The 13841-nt window shown below is 27.9% G+C and overlaps 1 protein-coding gene across 1 annotated transcript; it reads right to left on the minus strand.

The window, feature by feature from the left end:
* Positions 1-1576: 1576 nt before the first annotated feature.
* On the minus strand, positions 1577-7641 carry LOC113382236 (keratin, type I cytoskeletal 10-like). Its single transcript, XM_026620745.1, has 4 exons — positions 7630-7641; positions 2799-3026; positions 2225-2486; positions 1577-1617 (listed from the first exon to the last, which is right to left on the minus strand). Exons 1-4 carry the CDS (start codon positions 7639-7641, stop codon positions 1577-1579), a joined length of 543 nt encoding a protein of 180 aa, XP_026476530.1.
* Between the last annotated feature and the right edge of the window lie 6200 nt (positions 7642-13841).

A 13841-nucleotide genomic window follows, 5' to 3' on the forward strand; every position in this document is an offset into this window, starting at 1 on the left:
TGTAGGGATGATGCATCATTTTTATAAATGATATCGATTATACAACTACATTGTGGTACGAAATTGTTTGTAAATGTTTTTGCAATTAGCAAAAGCTGCTTGTTAGTCGATTTAATGAACATGTGTTCAAAATTTATTTTAAATGCTTTAAGGTGACGAAATTTTGAAAAATTTTTAAGTATTCCCCAAAAACTACTTGTTGCTTTCGAATCGGATGCTCCGCTTTTTTAAAAACTTTTTTACCTATCTTTTCGAAAAACTAACGAATAAAAAAATAATTTTTCCTTTTTTTAAATTTTTTAGAAGATGCATAGGTTTTTTTTATTAAAAGTATGTGATAATTTTGATATAATTAGAAAATATAAACTTGCACAATTTGTAGTATTGTTGCTGTACTGTGTACTGTTGTTAATATAATTGCACCAATATTATATTTGGATTATATTAGTAATAAATTTTGATCATGACTATTAATTATTCATTTGACGCTATTCAAGTTTTTTGTAGATGGTTGCCATAAATTTTTATTTTGTACAAATTATTTTTTTTAATTTAATCAGTTTTCTTTTGAATTAAATGTGAGTTTAAAAAAATGTAAGAGATGAGAAACACTAAATTTTCGTTAAACAGAAACAGCATCTCTTGGCATCTCGTACAATTAAATTAGAAGCAAAGAGAATCTCTACTAAAATTAGTAATTCTCAAAGCATAAGTTTCTTATTGAAGTTCTAAATTCAAATGAAAATTATATTAAAATTCTTAAAAATAATTGATCACATTATATAATTCATGCGTAACAATTTCTTTGGTCTAGTTATTAGATTTGTCTTATGGAATTTTGGTAAAATGCATTGAACATAGCATATAATCATATGCTTTATATTTTTTTATTTTACATTATTTTTTTTATTAACAATTTATTATAATCAATATTATAATAACAATATGAATCTCATCAGAGCTCAGGTAAAAAGGAGAAGAAAGTGTTATTAAATATTCTCAATTTTTGTTATAAAAAATAAAATTAATTGTTTGAACATAGTTTGAACTTTAACATTTTGGCGTATAATAAAATAGTTAAAAATTTTATTATATATATATATATATATATATATATATATATATGTCGGGTTTAATTATAAATATAAGGTTAAATACTTGGATGATTTTCATCTCAGCTAAACTTGTAGTGTTCTCTCTATTCCAACACGAACGTTCACTTACAATTACAAAAAAAAAACTAAACGTAAAAAAATATGCTGAATTATTTAAAATTGGTATAAAAGTATTTAGGAGGAATTTGCGAAATTACGATCATCATTCGTATTCATTGAACAAAATTATTTATTATAAATATACAAGTTTGTATATTACATCAATTTAAATTAAAAAAACTAATAATAAATTTCATCAAGATTCCGGCCGCATTTGTTTTAAAGATATCAAATGACATCGATTTTTGTTTTAATTTTTTATTAACATAAAATATTACACATATACCTATGAATTTATATAAAAATATTTCATAATGAGCAGTCTTTTGCTTAGGGTTTGGAACAAGATTTATTTTTCAGTTCTAGTGATGACCGTGACCCTCATATTGTATATGTCCACCACCTGAAAAAAAAAAATATATTTAAAATTTTTTAGACAAAATATACCAATCATTTACTTACCAACAAATAATTTCTACTCATAAGTTAACTAATAATTTTCTATTATTCTATTCTAGGAGAATTTTATCTATATGTAATATAATTGTAACATATTTCTTCTTTTTGTTGTAGGTGATGGTGACGATTTTGGATATGTTGCTGACATGTAAGTTTTTTTTAATATTTATTAAATCCTTATTATAGTTTTATAAAATTAGCAGTTGTCATAAAATTCGATCGGATTGCTTAGGATTTTGTTAAAAAGGGTAAAAAAGCGTTGACGATATGTTGCGATTTGATAATTAGCTTTATCTATATTATTCTTATTTTAAATTTATTCAAATTGTTACACTAAAATTTTTAAATTTTTATAATGCTCAAAATCTTGTTAAAAAAAACGTTGAAAATGCATTTCTTCATAATAAACCAGCTCTCTTGATTTTGGTTTCTCAACAAAAATGATTATATAAAACACTAATCCTATATTGACCTTAATCCAAATCGAGCTATTTTAAACAATCTAAGATTCTGCTCCAAAATCGATTTAGAGATTCAATTCCACCACTTACCGTTACTTGCGTAGTCCCCTAAACCTCCGTGGCCACCACCAAGTCCTCCATGGCCTCCACTTGAAATAAAACCTCCGTGTCCTCCAAGGTCGGCATGAGCACCACCAGCATCACCACCTCCGTGACCACCTAAACTGCCACCTCCATGACCTCCTAAACTGCCTCCAAAATCGTGTCCACTTGCTTGAGGATGAAACTCACTTCGATGGTTTTCAATAGTTGCACCATGGTCGTGGCTAGGTTTTGTCTCTGGATGCAAAACCTGGGGGAAAAATATTAAAGAGGTTATTTGATTTACCTATACCATTTGTTGATGATAAATTTTTATCAATTTAAATGCAATTTTCATCATAACTATTGTATTTCTGATGAAGTCTCGATCAGAAGGTATTTAGGAAGATCTAATGGTATTCTAGGGATCATCTAAATATTGGAACTGAATATAAAATAGGACAATCACTTATCAACATTTGATTGATTATTCCAATAATAATCTCTGACTTGGCATTGTCGATCACCATACCAGTTGTCTTGGCTTTCCTTATTGTTCAGTTGGATTTCTAATTTAGTATACCTTCAGATTGTGTTTAATTCCTCCTAGTTCGATGGGATGGTGTAGTAATTTTGCATCCTCGTGTTTTACATAGACAGGTACAGCGTGAAAATGATGTTGGCTAAAACTTTGATGAGAAGATGCATGTTTGTGTTCTACATTGTGGGCGTATTGAGTTTCTCCCAAAGCTTCTTCACCATGACCTGCCATGCAGCAGGCGATCAGGGTTCCAAAAACTAATATAGTTATCTAAAGAAAAAGAAAACAAATAGAAAAACATGGACACAACCTTCTTGGTTTTATATAAATGACTAGCAAACCTAAATGATGAATTAATTTTATGTAACATTTCGTTTGGTAATTAGAAGAGGAAGAAAAAAATTGCATGCTGTTGAAATTGAATAAAAATTTGCACAATACACGTGATTGATTTGATGGTTTCTAATTGAAATGTCATTTTTTCACATTTTTGGCATAATTTCAGTGATCACAATGCCGGTTAGTCACATTAAATTAACTGAGAAGAGAACAATGAGTAGCAGTCAAACGAAAAATATTAGTTTCACATTATAAGAATGTGAGTTGTAAAGTTTTGTTGAATTTTATATGTTTTGGATATGATTTGAATTGTAAAATGGATATGGATATGATTAGTTACCAAATTATGAATAGAATACAATTTAGAATACAATATTGGACCCCCAATGTGCATTTTTGATAAATTTATTATACAACGAATCATTTAATTAAAATTAATTTTGGATGGATTTAATGTGTTATCAATATAAAATTCCTTCACAGTAGAGCATCTTGCTGTGACTATTTCCATATGAAATTGAAGGATTGTATTTGAGGTTTTTGGATAAAAGACAAGTTTCTTATGCGCAAACTTTGTATTTCCCATTAAAAAATCAAGAACACTATCGATTTTTTCTAGGGCAAAATACCTAGTCTACCCTTCAGGATTTCGATCTATTCACAAAATCCAACTTGCAGTATATTTTGGAAAAAAAATTTACCAATTGATTTATTTATATATCTATAAATATATCTTTGGTGAGAAAGTAATTCATACATGTATCTCGTCTAACTTTTCCACATTAGCAAACACTTTCTTGTTGGTTTTCTAAAACACTTTTATTACAGATCTGCGCATTTAACGAGATTATCTAGTATACACAACATGCATACTGATTACTAGCAAACTATTAGTTAAAAATCATTAAAATAATGTCGTTTTAGTTATGATTTTATTATCCAACACTTTTATTACCTACGTGCGGTTTTGCATGAAAGGAACCCGTTAATAAGTAGTCTTTAACGGCTGACTGCTTTTTTGTTTGACTAATGAATAGAATCGTATGGATATTATTTTATATTTGAGAACAATTTTATGTAACGGTTTTAATTGTAACTCTCACTTTATTATGGGTGTACTATATAACTTTCTTCAGAAGTTGTTCGTATTTCCTTAATACATTTGTAAGCTGGAAATGTACGTGGAATTGCTTCTGCAGTACGTGATAACTCTGTTTTAGTGCGAAGTAAATGATTTTGAGATAGTTTGAATAAAAATTTAAATACTAAAGAACTAGTGAGCATTCTAAGAGGACATTTATTATTTTCCTAGTTAATTTTCTAAGCAGATCTAATTAATTTTAAAAATTTCAGTTGAAATAGATCGTACTTGTATAGATATGAAAATTTGCAATTAATTGATTAATTTTGTACAATCATAATTAAAAAAATCTAAGACAATACAAAGAAGTGTTGCAATTGCAAAAGTGCAAAAATTTTGCTTGAATGATAAATTTTCTAATGATTAGATCAATGTTTAATTTAGTCTTGATATTTTGTCTAATTATAAAATCATGAATTGTGAATTTTCCCATCATTGTTCATCAGATAGTGTCTCCCAAATTATTGAAGACTGCAATTACATTTACATTTTAATGTGTGAAATCAATAAATATATTCCAATAAAAATTTAGTAAGTGCTCTGACACAAATCTGGTATTTAATAGTAAAATAATCAATTCGGAATTTTAAAATAAGTTTGTTTTACGACTAAACGAATAAATTTTTTTGTAACTTTTACTTGACAACTTTTAGTTACATTAAATCAATATATACGTTTCAGAAATGCTATGATAAATATAGTTTTTGTCAGTAATAAATAAAATTATTTCTTTTCTAATTTTTTAAATACTTGGTTCCAAAGAATGATATATAAATTAATAACAACGAATTATATTTTATGATGAATATAAAAGAGTTTCGATATGCTTTTTATGATAAGATTTTATATACTATTTTTTATAATGAGATTTCGTGAAAATGAATTATCATTACATAATATATTCGATTTGTTAGTTTTCAATTTTACCAATTTTTTTTCGTTATTTAACAAAATTTAACTTATAACAAATATTTAAAAAGTGTTTTTTAAAATTACTTACCATTTTAATGATATCGTACAAGTCTTTGTTAATTACTTTCCTTCGTTAACACAACCAAACTGTAATGACTCCAGATGACTGTTAGGATTTTATACCAGTCCATGGTAGACCCCCTCTTCATACCAAAGTTCTTCGACATGAAGCAAAGTATCGATACACCGAGTACTGAAAAAAGTATCGAACTAATATATCGATGTTAAAAAGTATCATTCTGTTATTTAATTAATGGTAAAATTAATAAAAGTGTTTATACTACTCATTAACGCAAGTACCAGAAGTACTTGAATTCATTACTGGAATTAGAATGAATTAAATTATTTAGTATACGTTGATGATTTTTTTTTATTTTGGTATGTCAATTTTTAAAAAAACATTTTTCCTACATTCGTTATATCATTTATACATCCACAAATAACATACTTTCAATTTAAATATTAGTAGGTATTGAGTTCATATTTTTTTTAATAATTGAAAAAAATGCATGACTATTATTATCCTGCTACATATTTTTTAAGAATAACGTAAATTAAAGTTTTAGCTTCAATGTGTAATACAAAAGTGAAATTATAAAAATTGTAATTTTAAGTACTTTATTCATTCATATCATTGATTGACGAATTAGAAGCAGGATGAAATGTTGAATTTATTAAGTATTTTCTGGTACGTTAAAAGAATAAACAAAAATATTACTTAAAAATACTGATAGATTAGACTTGAAAAATATTATCATGTAAATTTAAAAATTATGATGCTACTAGAAAATTGGATCAATGTCCCTTTCTGTCCAATTTATTGCTAAAAGTGTCCATAACTTTCGGACGGCGTGATTGATTGTATCTAGCTCGATGGATTCTAAAATTAATCAATATCGAAACTTAATTATAATCGATATTATCGTTATTATCACTAAATATGGATGCTTTACGGTCCGCTATGCATAAGCACGACTTATTGTTAGAAATTTGAAGTTCCCGCGCTTGTTCGTTCTATGCAGATTCTTAGTTACGCTGGATGATCTCGATGTTTTCCCTTTGAATTCCGATTTTGATAAATTTGATAAGAGAAAAATGCAATTTTATGCTAATTGGTAAATGAATACGAGTTTATAATATTCAGACATTGCTCATTGCAGAAATACAAATGATTTATTTTTTAAATTGAGGAAATTCGTCTCGGTTCTTTCACTGGATGTAATTTTGGTTTTATTTTTCTGAATTTATGGACAATTTATGTAATATCAAGTAAATAAACCAGAGTAAACTAATTGATTTTTATGCATTCTTTAGCTGTTAATTTTTACAACACGTATATTTTACAGCTACTGTAAATATAGGCTTGTTAACGTAACTGGAGTTTCAAGCCAGTTATTATTTTTTTTGCAAATTTCTATGCGTACATATAATTTACATTTTTTTATTGATTTATTTTACATGATATCGATACTGTCATAGCTAACTTGATTATTAGATAATTCATCAAGCTTACATTTATTCTGATAAATGTAAAGCACATATATTGAATTAAGTAACTTGATTGATTTTATTGCTATGGATCATTGGTCTTTACGATATATATAAAATTGATAAAATTTTAAAATTAGTTTTATGTTTTGCTGTTGGATCTTCACATTGCTGATTTCCTTGTATAAATGTTCTTTAAAATAATAACTTTTTCATTGTATATTGGAAAAAATAATAATTTTTTATTTTACAACTCTTAATTTTACAATTTCAGAGTAACATTTTTGCACTTACCATAGACAATATTGATCAACTTTTGTTCAAAACCAAAATTCATATTCGCCTGAATTTACTTTTACCTTGTTTGCATGTACATACATACACCTGTAATTTTTAACATGTCATATTTCAAAGTTATTATCATTTTTTCAATATGGATAACAAATTCACCAAAATCCTGAAACTGATGAATAAATAAATTTCAGCTCATTTTATTTTTACATTACATTTTTTTATATACCAGCAATAATGAGCAACGACAAATATTGAGATTTTCCATTAATTTTCAATAATAATTTTTCATTTTTTTTGGTATAAAATTTAAAAATACACTCAAAAAAATGAATACTACAATAAAAATTTGAATTTTCAATAATTTGATTCAAGCTGATAAATCTTGTCTTGGTTGATTATAAATGTATTCAAAGATTAGAAAATAGTTCAAACGCGACATTTAATCCAAAATTAACTCATCATTTTGTTTCAATCTTAATAATAACTTTCTTTATTGTGTCAATCAACTTTTTATGGACCAACATTTGCTATCAATTCGACCTACTTGTATTGTTGGTTGATTCTATTAAATAATTTAAATGTTAGAAATTTATCACCAAGTTGATCATAAACCCATATATATAAATTTTAATAACATACCTGATGAATCATGCTAGATGTAATTATTTTATTATAGGTGTTTTTGTTTGCAATAAACTTTGCAATTTCGCAATCACTTTATAAATCTAATATAATCTAATAAGAATCTAACAGAAATCTGTATGTTATAGTGTGTATATAAAACGACTTATCAAATTTATAGTTAAGAAAAATATTTTGCAATTATATCATGCTAAAGAAATGACCTAGATTAGCTCATCTCAATCATTAAATTAAAATTTTGTTAATCTGTATTTGGATGCATATTCATTTAAAAATCTCACTTTCGAAACTTGGTGCAAAACCATTCAAAATTACTTGAAATCTCTAGAAAACAAAAAAGCTGTAGACAGAATTTTTTAGCGAACACAATCTTCTTCTTCGGGATTTTAGAAAAAAAGTCAAGGCTTGTACTAATTTAGGCTATATCGATTACTATAATTATTTCTTAAGATTTTTTTAAGCAACCTAGAAATCTCATTTAAAAAAGTAAAAGCATTTCACTGGAGATTTTCCACCACGCCATATATGATTCTCCTAAAACTGGGGACCAAAATTATAGCCCAATGCGTTATAGAGAATCTTAATGCTCTGATTGCCTATCAATGTATATTGGAAAAAATAATAAGTTTTAATTTAAGTGGTTGTGAAATGGATTGTATTATAAAAACACTTATCCAAAAACAATCCTATTAATTTCTATTACGTGATGTTTCTGTTCAAGCGTTGAATTAAATAACCTGTTGTATAAATATTATCATATAGGTTGCAACTATACATTGATTAAACACTAACATCATCTGTAAAATTTATTCATAACAATGAAATACAGATCATATTACAAACAACTTTTCCATCGATTCTTATATAATTATTTGTATCTATATCTAAGATAATTAGAATTACATATATACACATCCGTTTTTATCATAACTTTGTTTCTTTGTGTAGATGGTTTGTTGAAAATGTCTAAGAAAGATATTAAAATCTTTGTTGAAGCGAATCGATTTTAATTAAGTAGCTTTCACTTGGATTTCACGGTGCACTACCATTATGTATTCTTGTTAGTGCTATCGTTCGATTAATCATGTTTACAGCAAATTAGTAAATAAGTGCATGATTAGTACCGTAGAAAGTTTTCTGCATATTTAATTTGTTGTTTTACACTATTGTTATTCAAATTGACGATTAGTCTATGCATAACAAGGTAATGGATTTTTTAAAATAATTTTGCTGGTATTTGGAAGTCAGATACAACTTGACCGTTGGTCTCTTGAACAATTTTCTGACATCTGAGAAAGACATCTACAGATCAATTTCTGAAAGCCAGACAGCAACAATCTGGTACATATACTCTAAATCATTACAAAGTTCAAATTTTAAAATTTAAAAATTAAAGATGTTCAAAAGGAGCAAAAAATCCATATTCCTTGAATTACAATTCTTAATTTCAATCAATAAATTAATCTGAAAATTTTGTTCTAAATTAAATTTTGGCACATTTTCAACTAATTTTTTGTCTAAATTTAGAGCATTTTTTAATTTTGAGTCTTGCAGATCTTAATAAAGGATTTTAATATTTTTCAAATCCAAGCCAAATACTTTTTGGTCCTTTTTTGCGCATATTGATTTATTTTAACTATAATTGTATAAATTGGCAAAGTTGGTTTGTTTTGGAGAACACTCGTCACGATTTTTATTAAGACATTTATCTAAAGTAGTTTAGTGTTCTTTTGAACTACTAATGCGAAGAAATCTCAACAAACCATTTCTAAATCAGTTTTTATAATTTGTTTGAGGTCATTGTCCACTGTGTTTAATTTTCCAAAACATCAAGTAGCTCTGAATTTATAAATTATTGATAATCTGGAATTATGCCCATTTATAAATAATATTTACAGAACTTGGTGAATGATGTAAAAAATAACTTAAAACAACAAACTGAAAAAAGTTTCGAAATTTCTCGGTTTTTACAACTTATTTTAGAATTAAAGATTAAAAATGCAGTTAAAATTTTATACTTAATTATAATTTACTTCATCCATTAATCATATTTACAGCAAATTAACGAGTAGGTTATTGATTAGTACCATAGAAAGTTTTTGCATATTTAATGTGTTGTTTTTCAACACTAGTGTTATTCAAATTGTTGATGATTAATTATATTTTATTATAAAAACTGTATCATGTTTATGCTAATATTTATTGTTATATGATAGCACCAGATAATTTCTAATTTCTTCACTAATGTTTTAAAGGCGGCGGTGTTAACTGCGTACTTGGTTCTGGTAATAAACCTTCCGTCCATGCCCCACTCTTCCAATGACTAGATTCTAAATTTTTCTTTTTGGTTTTCTTAGTTTTCTTACCACGCCTACCAGAACTTTCTCTGACTTCTCTAATTTGGGTTTCACTGCCTTCCCAAGATTCTCTTAAAGGTAAATTCATGTAGAAGGAATTTTGGTTGTGTGTCACAGATTGTTTGCCTTGCCCTTCCTCCAATTGTGGAACAATTTTGTAGTGACCACCGTGCTCATCAGGAACTTTTAAGGGGGCTGACAGCATTTTTTTCAAAGTGTTCAAATCTATGTTATAAGGATTATATACAGGAATACCATTAATCATGGTGATAGGCAATTGTTTCATTACACCTGCTTTATCACCAGGTACTTGCGATTGTTCAGAGCTAGGCGCAACTGTCGTTTTAACTTCTTCGTTTGACGCTTCAGTAGGTTTTGGAGTAGAAATTTGTGTTGGTGTAATTTGCATGGATAATACTTTGATCTCTTGTACAGGAGTTCCTGGAGCTACACTACCTAGTTGTTTAAGAATTTGTACTAAATTTTGAGGTATTGACACTAAATGTTGGCCATCTTCTACAACATTGTATTTGAGGTCTCTTTTCTCCGCATTTTCAGAGTTTTGACTTTCTCGATTGAGATTTTCATGGTAGTCTTTAACGTGTGAAATTAGTTGCTTCATATCAGCTTGAGCCTTTTCCAGTTGTGACACTCTGTATTCTCTTGTATTTGGCCTAGTTAAGGATGGATATTTTGTATTACCGTGCTGAAAATGGTTTCTTGTAGGTACATATTTGGTCTTTAACGCCTCAGGATCTTCGTACAATCCATCGTTGTTGTAAGAATCTTTATATTCATCAGATCCTCTGTGGTCCTCTACTTGGCCTATGTAGGTTGTGAGATGTTGTTGAGACGGACGTTTAGAATTTCCTTTGCGACTTTGTTCATCCTCATACAACTCAATATCAGGAATATTTGACCTGTCATTTGCCAAATAATTGCTTCCACCAATATTCTGGTAATTTTCTTGATTCCATCTTGCTGCTCCTGGTGCGTCTTCATCACTGTATCCCATGTTTGCTGGTATTGTCGGTTTTCTTGTAGGTATGGGTTCTAGCTTTTCTTTTTCAATTCTCCTAGCTCCTTCATCACCTGTAATGTGAGCTGCTGCAAAAGCGTTCCAGTAATTATCATGCTCTAATTGTAGCTTAATTCTTTCATTTTCAATTTTTCTGATGTATTCATCAGCATATTGTTGAGCCATCCGCTCAAAGGACATTGGTTTGGGAGTTGTTGGTATTGCGTATTGTCTAACCATGTGCTCAAGAGTTTGAGGCTTTTGTGTTGTTGGAATGGCGTACTGACTTACCATTTGTTCAAAAGTCTGAGGTCTTTGAGTTGTTTGAACTGCATTTTGTTGTTGCATATGTTGAGGAGTATTTTGTGGTTGATGCATTAGTGGTGTTGAATGCATGTGTTGTGGTGAATGCATTTGCTGAGGTGAATGCATTTGTAACGGCGTGTGCATTTGCTGTGGTGATTGCATCTGTGGCGGAGTATGCATTTGCTGTGGTGAATGCATTTGTTGTGGTGAATGCATTTGCGATGGTAAATTCATTTGCGGTGAACTCAATTCTGGTGTATTCGAATGCAATAGACCTTCATGATGCAGCTTTGAATGTGTTAATTTAAATAAATGATCAAATATTTTTTTCGAATGGTCAATTAAAGAATAATGATTTGTTTTATGCTCCATCGGCGAATCTTGATTCGTTGAAAGTGGTTTATGTGGAGCAGCATTTATCACGTTATTATATGGTTTTGACTGTTCATTTTTACCTTCCGGTTTAGTATGTAAATTCAACGTACTAGTGTGCCTTGCAGAAGTAAATTCTGGTGGAAGGGAGTATACACTCGGATTTAAATCTTTGTTATGCAATTTTAAAGCTCTGATTACATAGTCTTCTGCACTCGGTGCATTTTCCAATGTTTCCAACGATTGCACAAATGAGTTAGTTTCACCATTATTTTGTTTGGTTTGAGAATTTAAGTGTGAAAGCCATTGCTGTTCATTATTTTTCAAAATATTGTCTAGTTGGGAATTTACTGATGGACGTCTTCTGATCCGATCTTGCTCGCATGCAATAATCGTTAGTAAGGAGAAAATGCCAACCTGAAAATTATCAGAAGAAACCAATTACTTTAAAAAAAATATATCCATGTGATTAGTCAGTGGAAAAGACCAATTAATTTAAATAAATGCATTTAATTGTTTTGAATAAATTTATTTGCAGTATGTATTTAATGATTATAGTGATATAGAAATAAAATTCTAATACAAAAAATTATTTGGTTCGTTTTTTATCAATTTTTGCTAAAATTTATTCAATATCGATATAGTTAACTGTATATTTATTTTATTATAATTTGCACAAAAAATGCTTGTAATAAAAAAACCTATTATTACAATTACTCGTAACTTTTTTAAGTCAAAAACAACTTACATTTAAATTCTAGCTTAATTCAAACTTGATGTGAAAACAAATGCTTTTTATATTTCAATCAATAATTTTTTAGTTATGTAATATAATAATAATAGTTAGTGCATAATAATTCAGATGTATTGGATAAACAAATAGATTTTTTTTTTACTTTTTAGGAAAATGTATTTTCCATATTAAGGGGGGCGATACATGTAACAAGAAAAAAAAAATCGATTTTTTTTTCTTTCATAAATCGTTACAATAACATCTCAAAAATATGCCTGTAAATATTCAAAACAAAATTATCATTATTTATACAATAAAAACTCATTTAAGTGCCACGCCTCAACTCTTATCTGTTCTATGTGTCAAAACTTTAAACGCGTTTTTCTCAAAACGACATTTTTGAAATTTGCGGGCGGGATAACTCAAAAAGTTCTCAACCGATTCCAATGAAATTTTGCACACATCTACTTTACAGTAATAGCTTCTAGTTAAACCTCAAACATTCCAAAAAAATTCTCAAAAATTAACTCTTTTACCAAAAAAACCATTGAAAAAAAGGTGAAAAATCGAACTTTTTTTTTCTAAGGTGTGCCAATTTACGATTTTGTGACTTTTTTAATTTTTTTTTGGTTTAACTAGAAGATATATGTTTTATGAACACGTACAAACTAATTTTTTTAAATTCAGATCACCGTACGAAAAGTGAAAACGCCCGCAAATTGATGGCGTTTTCCGAGAGGGTCTTGGCAGATTTATTTTTACGGCAGCCATTTAAAAAAAAAAATAAAAAAATAATTTTTTTCGTGTATTTTAATATATAATAAATAACCCTAAAAAAAGTTCAAAAAGATTCAATCATTCCTTCCCAGTTTAAAAAGTCCTCAAAAAATGGTAAAAATTAAGGCGATTACATGTATCGCCCCCCTTAAAAATTAATTACAGTACAAAATTTATTTTTTATTTTGATATATTTCGACTCATTTGGAGCATGTAAGTTGACATCAGTTCAAAAATTCCTGTAATTTTTATATAGCACTCTAGTTCTAATATTATTTAATCACATATCTTGAATATTATTCAAATCCAACATATAATTTATAATAAAAAAATTTCTATTTGCATTTCGAATGGTATTGCATTTTCTCAAAATATTAAATTTTTCACTTACCAATTCAAAATACATCTTCATACTTTAATATAATCCAGTTTCAGTTAAATTCCAGCTTGTGCACATTAAAATTACAATAACAAAATCAATATTAGAACAATAAATCTCAGTCAATATAATTAATCAATGTCTTATACCAAATTACACACTGTACCTAAAATTTATTTACATTTTTCATGACTTTATGATCACTTTAAACACCACTTCAAAGTCATAAAATCATAAGAAACACTTGCAGATTAAAATGTACCTAAT

The sequence above is a fragment of the Ctenocephalides felis genome, unplaced genomic scaffold, assembly GCF_003426905.1.
Source record: "Ctenocephalides felis isolate EL2017-DRISC unplaced genomic scaffold, ASM342690v1 CF-g0.4_SCAFFOLD_03376, whole genome shotgun sequence".
Lineage (NCBI taxonomy): Eukaryota > Metazoa > Arthropoda > Insecta > Siphonaptera > Pulicidae > Ctenocephalides > Ctenocephalides felis.

What these genes read in the sequence shown, in the direction of transcription:
- LOC113382236 (XM_026620745.1), bottom strand. An exon ending in GAATTAAACACAATCTGAAG is followed by an intron (nt 2,487 to 2,798) that starts GTATACTAAATT and finishes TTTTTCCCCCAG; the next exon opens with GTTTTGCATCCAGAGACAAA. An exon ending in AGGGGACTACGCAAGTAACG is followed by an intron (nt 1,618 to 2,224) that starts GTAAGTGGTGGA and finishes TTTTTTTTTCAG; the next exon opens with GTGGTGGACATATACAATAT.